At 42.5% G+C, this 18016-nt stretch overlaps 1 protein-coding gene across 3 annotated transcripts in view; it reads right to left on the bottom strand.

Annotated features, from left to right (window-relative positions):
* Window positions 1-18016, bottom strand: part of TSPAN9 (tetraspanin 9) — a 269639-nt gene that overhangs the window by 11843 nt on the left and 239780 nt on the right. For all 3 annotated transcript variants that reach the window (XM_048823394.2, XM_048823385.2, XM_048823374.2), the window contains one exon: window positions 2833-3024. In XM_048823394.2, coding sequence (XP_048679351.1) covers window positions 2833-3024 — 192 coding nt within the window. The remainder of the gene's footprint in view (window positions 1-2832; window positions 3025-18016) is intronic.

Genomic DNA, 18016 nt, shown 5'->3' with positions numbered 1-18016 from the left:
GTAAATTGACCTAAATTATGCTATTTCAGTTACGAAAGTTACGTAATGAAGTCGACGTAACTTAGGTCTACTGTCTACACCACACTGTGTTGATGGGAGGTGCTCTCCCACCGATTTACCTTCTGCCTCTCCGGGAGGCAGAGTACAGATGTCGATGGGAGAACGCTCTGCTATCGACTTCGCTTGTCTTCACCAGACCCAATAAATTGTCACTGCTGCATTGATCACGGCAGTGCCGATTTAGCCAAAAGTATAGACAAGCCTTAAGTGTAAACCTGTCTTTAAGCAATGTTTATGTCACACTGGTTTCATCTCTTGACTGTGCAGTTCACTGGAGCATAGACAGAGAAAGCAGACAATTCCAGCATATTCCTCAGTATGTTCAGCAAATTGAACCCAGACACAAAACCTGCTGCCACAAAGATAAAATTTCCCCTGGTGAAGGAACAAATTCCCAGCAGATAAGCTTTAACTGCATTTGACTATTTTTTGTGCAAAAATTATGTTATTACTTTGCACTTTTATAGCACCTTTCAAATAAGGATCTCAAAGCACTTTTCAAATCTTAGTATTAGTTTGCAGCAAATCACTACGGTATGTCTACACTGCAATCAGTGTGATTGCAGCATGTGTAGAACACACCTGAGTTAGCTTTAATTTAGCTACTTGAATAATAATAGCAGCAAAGCCACTGCAGCACGAGCCCTTGGTATGTTCCCCAGCAGCTAGCCTATGCTGCTCCGGCGTCACTGATATTCTTATTGGAGCTAGCTAGATCAAAGCTAGCTCAGGTATGTCTACTATGGGCTGCAGTCACACCTCCAATGGAAGTGCAGACATACCCTATGGTACATCTAAACATGCTCAGTCATGGGAACACACTTACCCACTCTGGTTGCCTCCCAAAGTGTGAGCTCCAGTATTTGTTACTGCTTTTAATGACCAACAGAGGTCTCAAATGCACCAGCAGACCAGACACATCCAGGGTTTTAAGGGCAGTTCGGACTACAGGGGTGTGACAGCACCCCTGTACAGATGCTGTGGGTGTGAACTAAGAGGTTCCTAGTTTGCATTAACACAGTCTTCTTCAAACAAGACTACACTAATGTGAAGTAGGAACATTTTAGTTTGTGCCCGCAGCATCTACACAGAGTAGTTATAACGTAGCTCTTTGGTGCACATGGCTATTCATGCAGAGCAGTGTAGACAAGCCCTTAACCCCTTTGTTATTACCTTCTGAGGCAATTTCAAAATATAAAGAGACAATGGCAAATACTTTTTAGCAATACATTTAGATTTTGCGTTTTACAAATGAATTTTAATATGAAGAGAAATATTTTCATGATTTTTTTTTAAATTTCAATAGAGAGGATTTGTTTAAAAAGGAAACATTTCTCAACACCATTGGAAACACAACCAGCAGCATTGCAGCTAACTGTTTGAGACTTAGAGAGTAAAATTAACCAGTCTGTTTTCACTGGCCAAGCTGAATGAAACACAAAAAATAAAGAAACAGCATAAATAGAGAAGAGCAAATTATATCTGCACATTTCCCGCAACTTTAATAACCTGAAGTGACATTCATCATTTTTTTATAAAAAAATTCACGTTTATATGATAACATCACTGCCCCCCGGACTTAGTAACCCCCGGACTTAGGAACCTGGCTTTCTCCTCACATGAAGACGCTGCACTTCCAACCAGCAGAGGTGACTAAGCTGGAGTTCTATGATTTTAAACAGGAAGGGGCTGCTGGCAGAGTCTAGAATTCACTCGCAATTTTAGGCCCACCAAGAGTCCAGAATTATTAACCTGCATGGCCCAGTGGAGATCAGAAGTATTAACCATAACAGGGTTCAAAAAAGAACTAGATAAATTCATGGAGGATCGGTCCATCAATTGCTATTAGCCAGGATGGGCAGGAATGGTGTCCCTAGCCTCTATTTGCCAGAAGCTGGGAATGAGTGACAGGGGATGGATCATTTGATGATTACCTGTTCTGTGCATTCCCTCTGGGGCACCTGGCACTGGCCACCATCGGAAGACAGAATACTGGGCTAGAGGAACCTCTGATCTGATCCAGTAGAGCCATTCTTATGTTAACTTTTGGGGCACAGTGATTTTCCTGGGCCTTTGATAAGGGGCAGGGTAAAGACTGATGGTGGATTATTGGAGTAGTTATCATTAATGCTTTCAGGACAATTCTTCTAATGTTGAAATTTCTGGATGAATTGCTTGCCTGGCAGCTGTTTTGTGCTTAACTGTACAGTGAGGATTGTTCCTGGTTTGTATTTCATGTTTAATTTATGGTAGTACCTAGACAGGGGGAAATGTTTATAAAAATAAACAAATATAGTGACATATTTGAATAAAACCAAGCAGTGGTATCATTCCACTGTATAACTCTCACTACACAATTCCAGAGGAGGAGGATTTTTAAGTTACCCTATCGAGTTTAATTGAGAATACCTGCTACAGAATTACATACATTGGTTTTGAAAGTCAATAGAAACATTATTCCCTAATACGTTCTTTCCCATACAGGTCACTTTTAAAGTAAGCAGTGAAGTAGGGGTCTGTATCCATGGTCATAGAGTCACAGAGTCATAGATTCCAGGGCCAGAAGGGACCACTGTGATCATCTAGCCTGACCTCCGGTATAACACAGGCCATAGACTTTCCTCAGAAACATTTCTGTTTGATCTAGAGCATATATTTTAGAATTTAAAAACTGCCAGTGATGGAGAATGCACCAAAACTCTTGGTGAATTGTTCCAACGGTTTATAACCAACTTAAAAACTGATACCTTATTTCCAGTGCAGGTTACTTACACTTAGAAGGAGGCACTTGTTTTCCTTGATAGCACCCAGACAACCCAAAAAGCCAGTCACCATGATGATTGTACCAATGGCAATGACAAGATTGGCAGCTGAAAATGATGGAAAGCTGGGAGAAAATGTGGCAAAGTTTCCTTGTGACACTGATAGCCATATTCCCACGCCCAACAGTCCACAGCCGCATAACTGCAAAGAGAGAAAGGTAAAAGCCAACATTAAAAAAGGGGCATATTTCAGTTTCCAAACAGAAAAGTAGTTTGTGGGGTTTAAACTAGTTAAGTGATCAGCCGTAACACTTCATTGCTTGGTGCTAAAAGAATGTGAAATTCAATTTCTTACCTGCAGAACTGTCTTACCTTAGGTTACCATTCAAAGCAAAGATATGGCAGGGTTCTCTCTCTCTCTTTTTAAGAATTAATGAGCAAATCCCACGATTGCCCCTGCAGTGGGGCTCCAGACAGTGGAAGAAGGTGTAGTTTTGATGCACAAGGGGAAGAACAGAATTTGAGGGAATGATAGAAGGATGCATATACCCTCTGCTCAGGTATGGAGCCCCATTCCATGGGGGCTTCTGCATGGCAGCACACAAGTCCATGCATCCACACCACATGGACTGGGGAGGGAAGGTCTCAGAGGCAATTGCAATCATTATCACTCTGTGCCCTGAGGGAAGGATTTCTTCCCTACCCTTCTGCCCCAGTGCTTGGTCATACTATTCAGGCTGGATCTAGGATTTGGCCCGTGTGACCTCATTGCTGCCCCATTGTGTTTTATGAGGCAAAGATCAGATTTCTAAGTGGATGACCTATGCAAAATCCTAGTAATCTGTTGCAGTGAAGGACTCTGGCTATTGCCAAGGAAAATACAAGGTTATTAATAAATAAATACAAAATTAATAAGCCTTTGGCTTTCATTCTTAACAATTTTGCATCAGGTTCAGGAAATGTGTCTCTCCACCTGCACTGTGTGTGTCGGGAGACAGCAGCCAACTCCAAATGTTCAGGAAGCTGATAGTGTCACAACTCGTTTTAATAAACCAAGTTATTTTAGTACAGATTCAAAATGGCTGCCCCTGCATCCTGGTGCCAAATGTCTACCTGTGAACATGTGGGATGCCCAAACAAAGTGGTAACACTGTGATTGAAAGCTGGGAAGTATTTGCAGGCAGCTTTCTGCAGTACTTCATGCAGCTAGCTTTGACTGACATTAAAGGTGAAATTCCCATTGACTTCAATGGGCGCAGGATTGAAGAGAACCCTAAACTAGAAGCACTATGCAGTCATCAAACCATGACAATTGTAGGAAGGAGAAAACCACAAAGCATTCATTCCAGTGACGCACTAGCACTTGCTGCTGTTTGTCTGTCAGCTACAGCAAATCGCCACAGCACTTCTCAGCAATTAGCCAAGTTCTGCCTCATCCGGTGTCCGGCCTCGTTGCCCATGTGCATCCTGCACTAGGCAACAGCTGGCACTCAGACTGGGACTCTCCAGCTGAGCAGTTAGTAGCTATACTAAGCTCGGGCTCAGTCCTGCCAGGTACTGAGCATTCCGGCCCTGATCCAGCACAATGGAAAAGAACATGCTTACATGTGAACAGTCCCATTGATTTCAATGGCATTAGACATGTGCTCAAAGTTAAGCATGTGTGTAAGTGCTTTTGCTGGATGAGAAGCCTAGGCTCAGCTAGAAGTTGCTCCTTGTGCATCTGCCACCTTCCTGACTGCAGGAAAATAACTCCTGAAATAATAAATGTTCAGGGTTTCAGAGAAGCCCTGTTTTGACCTCTTCTGATCAGAGAAAATGCCGTTCATAGGGAGGAGCAGAACACAAGCCAGAGAGAGAGAACCTTTTGCTTAGCTGGAACAACTGATTCAAGACATGCTGAGGGTCTGCAGGGGACTATTTAGAAAGGTCCTCAGGTCTCAGCATGCTCTCCCCTTTTATCTATTTTGCACATGTTTCACATTTAAACACAAGTTCATGAGGAAAATCACTTAATTCAAGCTAAAGCTACATTTGCAATCTGAACCCACAAAATTGCTGGTGCTCAAATATCTTAGTGATTAATGTAGTATAAACACACTAGACAAAGTAAATTAGATTAAATATTGAATCCCATCTAGCCACCTGATTTTTTAAACCTATTAGTGTATCCTTAAGATGGCTATAACTTAAAGAGATGAGAGAAAAATAGATTATTTAATTTATTATTACTATATTTATTGGTATTTTCCCCTATTTTTCCCATTTTGTTTTCTGTTTGTGTTTGACAACACTTCATATGTAGTCAGGTTCCATTCGCCTATGTTTTGCTGATGATCAGTTGCACGAGCAATAATATCATCCCTCTCATACACTGCTGTGGGGGATGGAGCGTATTCTAACACATACTCTTCTCCCAACTCTGCATACACAGGGCCTGTCAGTAACACCAGCAGCAAATATTAAACAAACCAGTGATGAAGAGTCAGTTGACCGTTGTGTGCACAGAAAGGAAGGGAATGGGAGGAAGGATGGGCCCAAGCTAGTTTGGTGGTGTTGCTGCTGTCCCCCACCCCTTTAAGGCCCTTTTAAACATCAGCGGGGGAGCAGGGGAAAAAAATCACTTCAAATTAAAAATATTTGAGGACATACTGTTTTAAAGGGTGCTATATCAGAAAAATGTAGCTTATTTAAATGAGTGTCCCTTTCAGAGATCTGAAAACATTTTAAACTCCTTACACTAGGCATGCGCTGACTTTGTCAAGTGTGCTGCTGGCTTTTGCATTCTGTTGTGATGTGGACTCATTGTATAAACCTTTATGATAACTGTTTCCTAAAAAATAGTTTTGAAAATGCTTTATCACTCCCCTTTCCCGGCACGGCAGCCTGGGAAATGCAAGCTTAGAGTATGAGAGAGAAGGGGGTAAAGTGAGGCACAAATTTCCCTCTCCAGTACTGAGGTAGGACCGATAAAAATCACTAACTCCCTTCCAGTAAAGGTCTCCTCTATTTTGTCCTTGAATCTCTGCAGTTATGGTGCCTCAACCACCTCTCTCAGGAATCTGTTCCATGGCGCAGCTGCTCCGATTGTTAGATGAGAACTGCAACCACTTGTTCAGGACGGGAGTTTGAAAGTTCACAGGGTAAAGAGCAGCTCTCACCATGCAAAAGGCATTTAAGTTTTTAATTACAATTGGCATTTCCAAGCTTTGGGGGGCCCATGTTGCTGAAACCAATATTAGTTTAATATTAGTTTAAAACAATAGCAACATGGGACCCAATGGAAAGGACTGTCAATTATATATTACAGAAAAGGACCAAATATTTAATTCTTAAATAGTAAACACGAAGCTTTTCTTCAGGGGTTGAAATCAACATGAAAAGCTAGTGCGACGCATGTTTGCGGTCACCACTGCAGGGCTCTCCGACTGCCAGTGTCTACATGGCCATATTCAGCACTAGGCTCAGAAATAGTCATCGTCATTAAACATTTAAATATACTTCAGAGACTGGCCGTAAATTTAGGAGTCTTTAGCACAGAGAAGATAGCTAAATCCATGGAAACGGATACGACTGCCTCGGTGGACTGGAGAAGAGAGGAGAATGGGATCTAGGACAAAACCTTAACGGAAGCTAACAGATTGGAGTAGAAGGGAGAATAAGCAGCCTTCAGAGGAGATGGCAGCAGTGGCAGGAAGAGAACAAGGAGAGCACAGAGTCATGGAAACCACAAGCACATAGGAAGGAGTCAGAGGAGAGGAAATCTAGGCAACGGAAGTGAAAGCACACTCACAGACCATAAGATGAAGGAGAGGAGGGAGATAATACAGGATAGTAGCTGAAGAGTCACATGGGGTGAGGGAAGGTTTGTTTCAAATCTGGGATATAAAGTGTCCTTGTAGATGAATGGAAAGGAGCAAGTGGAAAGAAAGGGGAAATGACGGGGCATCAGACATACTGAGGGAGGATAGCTAGCAGGAGGGCATGAGATGAGGGACTAGGTAAACAGTAGATGATAAAGGAAGACCTCAGAATCAGACACGAGAGTAGAAGAAGAGAACGATGGAGCGCAGAGGGAAGGAGGAATGACACTCCTGCCAGCATCATTTTTATTTTTGAAAAAACTGACTAAGATCTTGGGCAGAGGTGAGTTCAGAAGAGGGGGACAGCTAGGCAGGGCCAGATTAACGCAGGGGCTTTAGGGGCTGCAGTCCAGGGCCCCGGGCTAAGGGGGGCCCCGGCACAGCAGGGCTCAGGCAGGCTGCCTGCATGCCATGGCCCCACGCCTCTCCCGGAAGTGGCCAGCTGCTGGCACGTCTCTGCGGTCCAGGGCGGGGAAGGGAGGCACATGGAGCCTGCCTGAGCCCTGCTGTGCCGCCAGCCAGGAGCTGCCTATGGTAAAAGCCTCACAGCTGGGGCCTGCACCTCACACCCCCTCCTGCACCCTAAACCCCTGCCCCAGGTCAGAATCCCCCTTGCACCAAACTCCCTCCCAGAGCCCGCGCCCCTCATGCTCTCCTGCACCCGAACTCTCTGCCCCAGTCTGGAGCCCCCTTCTGCTATCAAACTCCCTCCCAGAAAGAAACAGCTATTATAACAGCTGTTCTAAGGTAAGAAGTAGGCTACTTTAAATAAACTTAACTATATTCTACATGTTTTAAGACTGAAATGTAACCCCAGAGTGGCTTTATGTTAATTAAAAGGCTAGCGTTAATAGCCTCAATGCCATAATTGTAATCATTTTGTTGTGTACAGGGGCCCCACAAAATCTAATAGCCTGGGGCCCACAGAAGAGTTAATTCAGCCCTGCAGCTAGAAAGAGTGTTCCAGGAAAGATTCAAAGATAAACAGTACATTTGTGGAGATGGGGTTTGGAGACAAGCAAATCAATATGGCAAGATAAAATCATAGTTTAGAAAGGAAGACAACAGAGCTGAGAAGAGAGAGAACTAACTTAAAGTGCAGGCTGTCAGCAAAGTCACAAGACTGTCTCCAAAAGCATTCCACAGGATGGGTACAAAAATGGAGATAGCTCTGAGAGGAGCAAGAGAACCAAGGCTGAGGCGCAGAGCGGTGGACAGAGAGATACGATCTTCCAATCGGGAGGACCGTGCATTCACTTCTACGAGAGACAGTCATTCACAGTAATGAATGCTGAACTTCTGTAAGTCACCTGCTTACAGGAACAAGAAAGGGTCACCCACAACCCTAGTATGAGCTATCTGTGCTCCCATTCGGCACATTACTATGGCCAAAAAGAAACATATGATATTTGAAATTTAGTGTTTGAAACAAAGACCCCAGAAACTAGTGAAATATCGATCCCATTCCAAGACAGGGCAACAGAATACACTATGGAAATGAAATTTGACTCAAATGCTGAATGGAAAGATTATGGAAGCATCCGGGAGAGGATTCCTTCATAGTGGGAAATACAAGAGTTGTGATATTAGCCTAAACAACTGCTCCATCTAAGCCTGGTATCCCCTCCTCCAGCAATGGCCAATACCTGATGCCTCAGAGAAAGAAAAGCCAACTGGCCAGTTGTGCAATTCATAAGTGTGGATAATTCCTTCCTGATCATGCCAGTGATCATGTTACACACCAAAGTTTGTGATCTGATTATGAGTTCCTCTCTTTGTAGCTTTACAGCTGTAAATGTTAGTAGCATGTTAAAATTAGCCAGCATTTCTAAATCAACCACGTAGTTGTCCTGATGACCAGCTGTGGTTGATTTCACAGGTTGACTAGCCAGTATGTAAAGGATAATGTCCTTTAGCTTGTTATTTCATAGACTTTTTATTTTCCTTCATGTATTGTGCTTCAGTATGTTGTTATACACTCAATACCCAAAAAATGAAGTTGTAAAATACACAAGAACATCAGATGACAGGAGTAATATTTCAAACCCAGTGCAAACCTACACTTTAATATAAGTATCTGGCTTGACTAAAAGGGGAGAAAGTAAAAAGAAAGGCCAGACATTTTAGGATGAAAGAAATGACACATACCACAACTTCCACAAGGTGGCATTCTGTACTGATTACAAGTGCCTAGGTTTACTTTTAAGCAAACTACACCTTATTTTTCTCTCTACAGAACGGCTCAGATTTTGTGCTACCTTTTCAATTTTCCTATCCTTAATTATCTTGCTGAAAATCCATATTCTTCATGCTGAAGATTTATGTTCTAGCCTTAGACCCTGGGCCAAATTCTACTCTCCATGCACTGGTGTAAATCTCTAAAAACCCAACTGACTTCAGATTTAAACCCGTGTAAGTGAGAGCAGAATCCAGCCTGAAACTACATATTTTGAGAATAAGACAGCTTCCTTCAAAACTTTAACCTTTTAATTACACAGAGAGAGAGAGAGAGAGAGAGAGAAAATGGAAAAGAGGAAAGATTATGCGTTTATTTCTATTTATTGTTGAGGATCTTGTCCTCTTTCCTTTTCCACAACAGAATTACAGAAGGAGGAGCTGAGTGAGGAGCTATCTGAGCCTTTAGCGATTATCTTCGAAAACTCATGGAAGACGGAAAAGATTCAAGAGGACATGGAAGAGAGCAAATACAGTGCCAATCTATAAAAAGGGGAATAAGGACCACCCGGGGCATTACAGACCAGACAGTCTAACTTCAGTACACGGAAAGATAATGGCGCAAATATTCACCTAGAAGATAATAAGGTTTTAAGTAATAGTCAGCATGGATTTGTCAAGAACAAATCACATCAAACCAACCTAATTGCTTTCTTTGACAGGGTAACAAGACTTTGGATGGGGGGAAACAGCAGATGTGGTACATCTTGACTTTAGTAAGCCTTCTGATACTATCTCACATGACCTTCTCATAAACAAACTAGGGAAATACAATCTAGATGGAGCTACTATAAGGTGGGTGCATAACTGGTAATTCTTTTGCTCTACTCTGCGCTGATAAGGCCTCAACTGGAGTACTGTGTCCAGTTCTGGATGCCACATTTCAGGAAAGATAAGGTCAAATTGGAGAAATCCCAGGGAAGAGCAACAAAAACGATTAAAGGTCTGGAAAATATGACCTATGAGTAAGGCTAACATTGTGTCAGGGATATTTTTAGTAAAAGTCACGGACCGGTCATGGGCAATAACGAAAAATATATGAAAGCCCATGACCTGTTCTTGACTTTTACTAAAAATATCCCTGACAAAATGGGGAGCCTGGGCAGCTGCGGGTGGCTGGGAGCTCCAGGGGCCCCCTCCGCTGGTGGCCCTGAGTTGCGTGGCTCCCCGCACCTCTCCTGACAGCCCAGAGCTGTGGGGTTCCTCCTGTCACCAGCAGCCGCCAGCAGCTCTGGGGTTCTCCCCTGCCACGCAGGGGTGACTGGGAGCAGCAGGGGTACCCCCCTGCTGCCCGGGAGCTCTGAGGGTCCCTCCTGCTGTCCACACTGGCCGGAAGCGGCGGCTGTTCCCCCTGCCACCCACGGCGGCCAGCTCCAGGAGTCCCCCCGATGCTCACAGCGGAGGGGAGCGGCAGGGATGCCCTGTGATGCCTGCGATAGCCAGGAGTAGCAGGGAGCTCCGAGAGTCCCCCCTGCCACCCGGGGACGCAGGAAGCTGCGGGGGTCCCCCATGCCACCCACAGCAGAGAGAAGTGATGGGGGTGCCCCTTGCCACCTGCTGTGGCTGGGAGCTGCGGGGACTCCTGCCACCCAGAGTAGCGGGGGTACCCCAGAGCTCCATGCCTCCGCAGGTGGCAGGGGACCCTGCAGCTCCCAGCCAGTGCTGGCTGAAGTCATGGAGGTCTTTGGAAGTCACAGATTCCATGACTTCTGTGACCTCTGTGACTAAATCGCAGCCTTACCTATGAGGAAAGATTTAAAAAAATAATAATTTGTTTGATATGGAGAAGAGAAGCCTGAGGGGGGACATGATAACAGTTTTCAAGTACATAAAATGTTGTTATAAGGAGGAGTGTGAAAAATTGTTCTCCTGAACCTCTGAGGGTAGGACAAGAAGCAAATGGGTTTAAATTACAGCAAGGGAAATTCAGGTTGGACATCAGGAAAAACTTCCCAACTGTCAGGGTGGTTAAGCACAGGAACAAATTGCCTAGGGAGGTTGTTGAATCTCCATCACTGGAGGTTTTTCAGAACAGGTTAGACAAACACCTGTCAGGAATGGTCTAGTTATTAGTTAGTTCTGCCTTGAGCGCAGGGGACTGAACTAGTTGACCTCTCGAGGTCCCTTCCAGCCATACACTTTTAGAAATAGAAAATACGTACTGAGTCATCTTCGCCATCCCTCTGTGGCTGTAGGATTGTTCACCATATTCTCCTATACTTTTGCTCAGCCTTAAGTTACTCAAGTGATGGTGCTTCCACCATTTTGCCCAGGGATATTATTCTATAGTCTAATAAATCTCACTGTATTTCCTCACACCCCCGATATTAATCTAAAAAGCACTTCTGCTGAATTGCCTCTTATTATTCCAAATTATAACTCCTTACATCACCCTAAAAAACTTCTCTCTCTCTCCTTGGGGTTTATATTCTACAAATACCTTTATAAAAGTATTATTTTACACATTCATAAACTTATACTTTAGTTATCATGTGCTCAAGCTACACTAAACATATTTAGGGCTTCCTGAAAGATCTTTCCTCAGAAGTCACTCTCCAGACTCAGAATCATTTTGCTATCTTTCTCATGAATTCATAGATACTAAGGTCAGAAGGGACCATTATGATCATCTAGTCTGACCTCCTGCACAACACAGGCCACAGAATCTCACCCACCCACTCCTGCAAAAAATCTCACCTATGTCTGAGCTATTGAAGTCCTCAAATCATGGTTTAAAGACTTCAAGGAGCAGAGAATCCTCAAGCAAGTGACCCGTGCCCCATGCTACAGAGGAAGGCGAAAAACCTCCAGAGCCTCTTCCAATCTGCCCTGGAGGAAAATTCCTTCCCGACCGCAAATATGGCAATCAGCTAAACCCTGAGCATAAGGGCAAGATTCACCAGCCAGATACTACAGAAAATTCTTTCCTGGGTAACTCAGATCCCACCCCATCTCACATCCCATCACAGGCCATTAGGCCTATTTACCATGAATATTTAAAGATCAATTAATTACCAAAATCATGTTCTCTCTCCAAAAAGTCAACATACATCTGATATTGTGGTGACCTGAAAGAAATACAGTATTCTACAGGAAGTCTTACTAGAGTCATATGTAAGAAAATGGGCTCTGATCTTGTGGTGTCTTAGAAAACACAAGAACCCTTATGTGTGAACTCAAAGAAGAGGCCTTCTAAGTGGAAGCATCATTCAAAGCAGCAAACAGGTTATTTGGTTGCATTAAACAAGGGAAAGAAAATATAGAAAATAATATAAGTATGATATTCAACAATGGAGCACTGTGTCCATATTTAGTCATCTTATTTTAAACAAGATATGGTAAAGATTGAAAAGCCAAGAGAAGGACAACACAGATGGTCAGAGGTATTCCAAAACTGACATACTATATGAAGGGAGATTGTATACAGGATTATCTAGCCTAGAAGGCATTATTAAAGAGGATATGAATGAAGTATTCAGAACTATGAAGGTCAGAGTGAAAATTGATCGGCCCCTCTATTTTCACCTTATCCCACAATGAAAATAAGTGGACACTTGACAATTAATGCACAGTACATTTTGCTTCATGCAGCATATAGGTAATTTGAGGAACTCTTTGCCACAGAAGATTATCAAAGTAAAATACTGTGGCTATAATTTACAAAAGTGGCTGGATAATTACATTACCACTAATGGCATTTGTTGTTTTGCAGGCTAAAATAAAGATAATGATGTTTCATACTTCCTGGAGCAAGATAACCCACCCAGGGTCAGGCAAAGCTACTGAGCAGCAAACAAATGATGAGGAAGGGAAAGTAGGAAGGTAAGACCTGGTAAATTTTACTAGCAGAATAAGCTGTCATTAGAAGAAACAACAGCTGGAACAATGAGTGACAACCAAAGGAACCAAGGTTGCCTGAAGCAGAAGCTACTTCATATTCAATTTGCTACATGAAGAACAAAAGAGGACATATATGCACAAAATACAGCTGATTTCTTTTCCTGAACTTGAGCCAGTGAGATTCCAGAAGCATCTGAAGTCACCGAGACATATTAGGGTATCTGAATCTGACAAAGGTAGGCAATGCCTGGAGGAAAAGGCTGAAACCACATAATGAACAGATATGCAGAAACAGTGAACATGGAAAAATGTTGCAACAAGAAAGAAAGAAAGACAGAAAGAAATTTACTCTTGACATCAGATAGTTTACCACTGAAGAAATACAGGGACTAAGCGAAGGCTTAGGACAGATGTAAGAACATCCAAGTACAGCAAGCAAATACCGAGAGAAAGCCACTAGAGACAAAGAAGAGAGACAAGTGATCTTGATTTGTAATTTCACATTGAAGAACATGTCCTGGTTCAGATACAGAGAACACTCCACTTTCTGGAACAGATTTACGGGTAATACAGATGATATTCTGAAAAATGACAGGAACTCCCCACTTATAGTCCACCTGGGAAGGACCCAGGTGAAGGGAGATGAGGCAAAATCAAGAATGAACTGACAGACAGAAAAGCAGAAATGGAGGTCAATGCAGGTAATCTACTCAGGAGACCTTCAGTGATAAGGAGAGACTTTTTGGATTTGATGACCCTCCACTCCACTGAAGTAGATGGCATACCAAACTCCTGGTTTCTCAATTGGCTGGGCTTGTTAGAAGGTCTTTAAACAAGCCAGAACATTAGCACAAGGGGAACTTTCTCTTAGCTCAAAAAGTCTGAGGCTTTGTCTACACTACAGTTTTGTTGGCACAAGGCAGCTTTTGTTGAAAACAGTGGAGGTGTACACACTACAACGTTCCCACCGCCAACAAAACTCTCCTGCTTTGCCAACAAAATAAAACCACCTTGACGAGAGGCATAGAGCTTTTTGTGTCAAAGTTAGATTGATGAAGTGTCAGTGTAGACACTGCATTTGTTATGTCGCCGTAACTGGCATCCAGGAGATATCACACAATGCCCACTATGACCGCTCATTGTTTTGAACTCCACTGCCCTGCATACAGCTACAAAAACATGCACTCCGCCCCTTTCAAAGCCCCAGGAAGTTTTGAAACTGCTCAGTGTGGAAAGCTCACATAAGTACTGTCCAGCTGAGCATGCCGGCTCCTGGCAGTAAACACACTCCTGCGTGGAGTACGGGTGTGTGTCCTGCTCTCTGTCAATGCAAGAGCTACTAGTGTGGATGTGCTCCACCGACACAAGGAGCAGTGTGGATATGCAACAGCAGTTTAATTAGTGGTGGCTCTACGTCAGCGTAACTTGTGTCGACAAAACTCTGTAGTGTAGATAACTGCCCACTATTTTGAATGATTTCTTGCAACATGGGATAACTCCAAATTGCTTAGCAATCTGTTCTACCTTGTGTTTAGCTGTGGCAGTCTGATTACCTTTCCTAGACCTGAAGAACAGCTCTGTGGAAAAGAAGTTAGTCCAGTAGTAGATATTACCTCACGCACCTTGTCACTCAACAAATGTGGTATACTTATAGACCACTCCTCTGTCAAAAGATAATACAGTGAATTTCCCATCTTTTTTTTTGTGGAGCCTCTCCACGCTTCTGAGTGGATTGGTGCCTGGGTAACCCACCAACATTGTGACCCCTTGTGCTATTGTCCCAGTACAGTTACCATGGTCTGTCTTTTTATCTATCCTCTTTTCTCTCATCTTTTCCCATTTTGATCACTTAACTAGCTTGCAATTTTTTTGTGGAGATAGGATCATGGATAGTAAGGCTAGAGAGGTAATGCCAAGGATTGCTCTTTTCCACCATCCAGAGACTTCTTAACTGGTCTCCTACAAAATAAGATGGATATTTTCTCTATATCAGTTTGGGGCCTGATCCAAAACTCATTTATGTCAATGGGAAGAGTCCCATTGACTTCAGTGTGCTCTGGAGGGAATGAAACTCACATGAAAATTAATTCAAGGCAGTATTGGATGCCTTTAATAAAAAAGTATTGTTCTATGTTCTGTTTTAACAGGGATGATGTGTGTAATATTAGTTCAATACTACCTTTATTGTGAAAGTACTGGTTTTCCCAACTGGAAAGTCCACCACCAGAAGAAGGGGTCTTTACATAATCACTGCTTTGTTGAGAGCATAATAGAGGCTATTGTGCAAAAAAAGCATAAGAATTAATGTACCGGTATCCTAAGTGTCCACATACAGAGGCAAGAAATATAGGAAATAAAGAAGGTGAGCTACAGGTGGTAATTAAGGATGCAGGTTGTGGGAATTTATTTATGTTTACCTGAAAATTTCCTTTCTTTAAGTAATAAAGTTCACAGCAGCTTGGAGGCAGAACCAGACCTGCCAGTCACAGCAGACCTCGAGCAAACCGCCCAATGACCACAAGATCCATTAAGGTATGAAGGCGCCAGGCCAGGTTTATTGTTGACACAGCACGGTAATAACACCTGTCAGACTCTAAAGAGGTTACTAAGACATGTATGCCCATAACAGTGGACGCAGCTCAGTGAATGGTGGAACTTTCTATTCCCGCCTCAGCTGGACCAAGACACTCTCTCAGAGATACCTCTTTATACCCTGATACAAACAAATTACGTACTGCCCCTCTGACACAGTTACTGTCCCCTGACATGGTTAGTTATTACGCATTTCCTTGTATATGTTGGTTCGATTAAAACACATTTATTCATTACACTGTCATCCTGACCTTATCTTTTAGGAGGGATCAGTGTGTTCCTGTTCTCCTTGGGAAATGTTTTTGTACCATCCTTGATATCGGGGTATTCTGGTACCACTCTTCTGGACTGCGTTTGCATGAGCACTCTGTGTCTAGCACTTTTTAGGAATGTGTGTTTCTGCAATAGCCGCCCTGTTCTAGCCAGGTTCTGTGAGCTTGCAAACAGGCAGAGCCTGTCATTTGCTCACAGCCTGACTTCTGCTCACTTTGCTGTATATCAGCAAAGCTTGCCCACTACTTTAGCTCAGGCCTCTGATACACGGGCTTATATCTCTGGCTCTCTTCCTACTGCATTTGGCAGCAAGGGAATGTCCCCCCTCTTGAGGTTCCCTTTAGTTCTGTCAGCTTCTCAACCAGCATAATTCCATTCTACTTTTCTACACTACACATTCTGTTAACGATACTTTTTTTTTTAAAAAAAAAAGCACAACAGTTTCTGCCTCTGCAGACGATAGGGATAATCTCCCCGAATGAAATACACCAGAAGCTTTAGATGTCAGTTTCCATTTCTGTTCTGGATGACCATTTGTCTCCATGGTGAGCTGGATCTGTGGACCTTATTATGCATCAAAAAGAAATTTTCAGGTTATCACATATAACGTTTTCCTATTCTTTCTCATGGTAAGGTCCACATATCCGTTACAATGGGAATTTTCATAGTGTGCCTCCAGGGTAGAAAGCAGAATCGTCATTTAAATATAGAGAGGCAAAATGAGGTCAATCATATATCCTCTATCTTCTCGGGGCCCTGAAACATGGAGAATACTTTTGCCGAAAAATGGCAATGGCTAAAGCTGAATGACAATAAGTAAAATGGAATGAATTTATGTATTGATAGCCATGGGGCTGCCTTCAACAAACCCCAATGCAGAAGACATGAGTTCTCTGTCCTGAGTCTGCCAGTGCTCCTACAGAATGGACTTGGATGCCTGACAAAAGAATATTTCCTGACTTAACTTTGGTAATGAATGCTATGACTGCTGTGAGTACTACGTGTCTGAATTAAAAGTACAATACTGGTCTCACCTGACAACTTCATAAACTCATCTGATTGGAAGCTATATGGAAGTTTACTTTAATGGATAGGAATTATAATGACTCCTGCCACAGCTTCCCATAGCTCCCATTGGCTGGGAACTGCAGGCAGCTGTGCAAATGTAAACAGACAGGTTGCCCACCACTGATATACGTAGATATAATCTGTATAGAGCTCTTATAAAAAAGCAGAATACAAGAAAAGCTCTGAGATAAGGGAAGTCCTGTAATGGAGAATACTTTGCAGGACTGGGACTTAACGTGAAGAAGGAAAACTCAGTGGATGTAATATATTGTATTTGGATTTAGTAAAACATCTGATACCGTGTCTCACAAAATCTGCATTGACAATTGAACAATTCCATAAGAGCATTCAGGTAAGATGAAAACTGCTTAATGACTAAACAAAGGATGATAAATGGCAATGGATCAATTTTTGTTGAGGGGTCTCGTAGGGTAAAATATCGATTAGCGTTAGGACTGGTCTTATTTCATATTGTCATTAACGATCTAGAACAGACTGTAAACATTATGTTAATGAAATTCATATATGACAAATTGGAAGTATTTAAAAACACAAGTGAGAACTCAGATATAATTCAAAGGGGCCTAGAGAGATTAGTAGCACGGTGAGGAAATAAGAAAATTAGATTCAAGTGGGAAAAATACAGAGGTGATTGAAACCAGAAGGTCTTACAGGACTCTCAAACATCTGTTGAATGACTAAATACAGCGAAACATAGACCAAAGAGATTTCTAAATTACACAGGGAACAACTGCATGATCCAGAGAAGAAGCCATTATGGATTCTCTCCTCCCCATACAGAGGAATTGATTGAAAAGACAACATTAATTAAGGTTCGGAATTGTACACATACAGAAGTCAGGAAATTCAAAAGTCAAGGTTCTCACAGAAATATTATCTTGGTGCATTTATTAGAATGTGCAATTATGCTCAATTTGATAATACTACTGACAACAACAGTTCTATTTAGGTGTTTAAATAGAGTAATTAAGCTTTACAGCACATCCTTCCTATCAAAACCATTTTTCTCACTGCCAGGAAATAGGATGTCATCAGAATCTCTAAGCAGTGCATCCTAATGAATGAATATCCAAGACCTCAAGCTAACAAAACAGGTCTCAGCAGTAAGCCCTATTTCCTTAAGACATACAAGTCTAAGGACAAGTCTGGAACGTAAAGCTTGGGGATTAAGTTCGGTTTTGTATTTAATTCTTGTATATGAGCTATCTCCATACACAAATTTTAAACTCTACTCAAGAATGTAAACTGCAGAGCTCTCTCTGGCTGTACATTTTTTAGAAAGTTACTTTAAAGCCATCAGCT

The sequence above is a fragment of the Caretta caretta genome, chromosome 1 (genome assembly GCF_965140235.1).
Source record: "Caretta caretta isolate rCarCar2 chromosome 1, rCarCar1.hap1, whole genome shotgun sequence".
NCBI classification, from domain to species: domain Eukaryota; kingdom Metazoa; phylum Chordata; order Testudines; family Cheloniidae; genus Caretta; species Caretta caretta.
The sequence above is the reverse complement of the archived record's forward strand: the minus strand, read 5'-3'. Positions and strand labels throughout refer to the sequence as shown.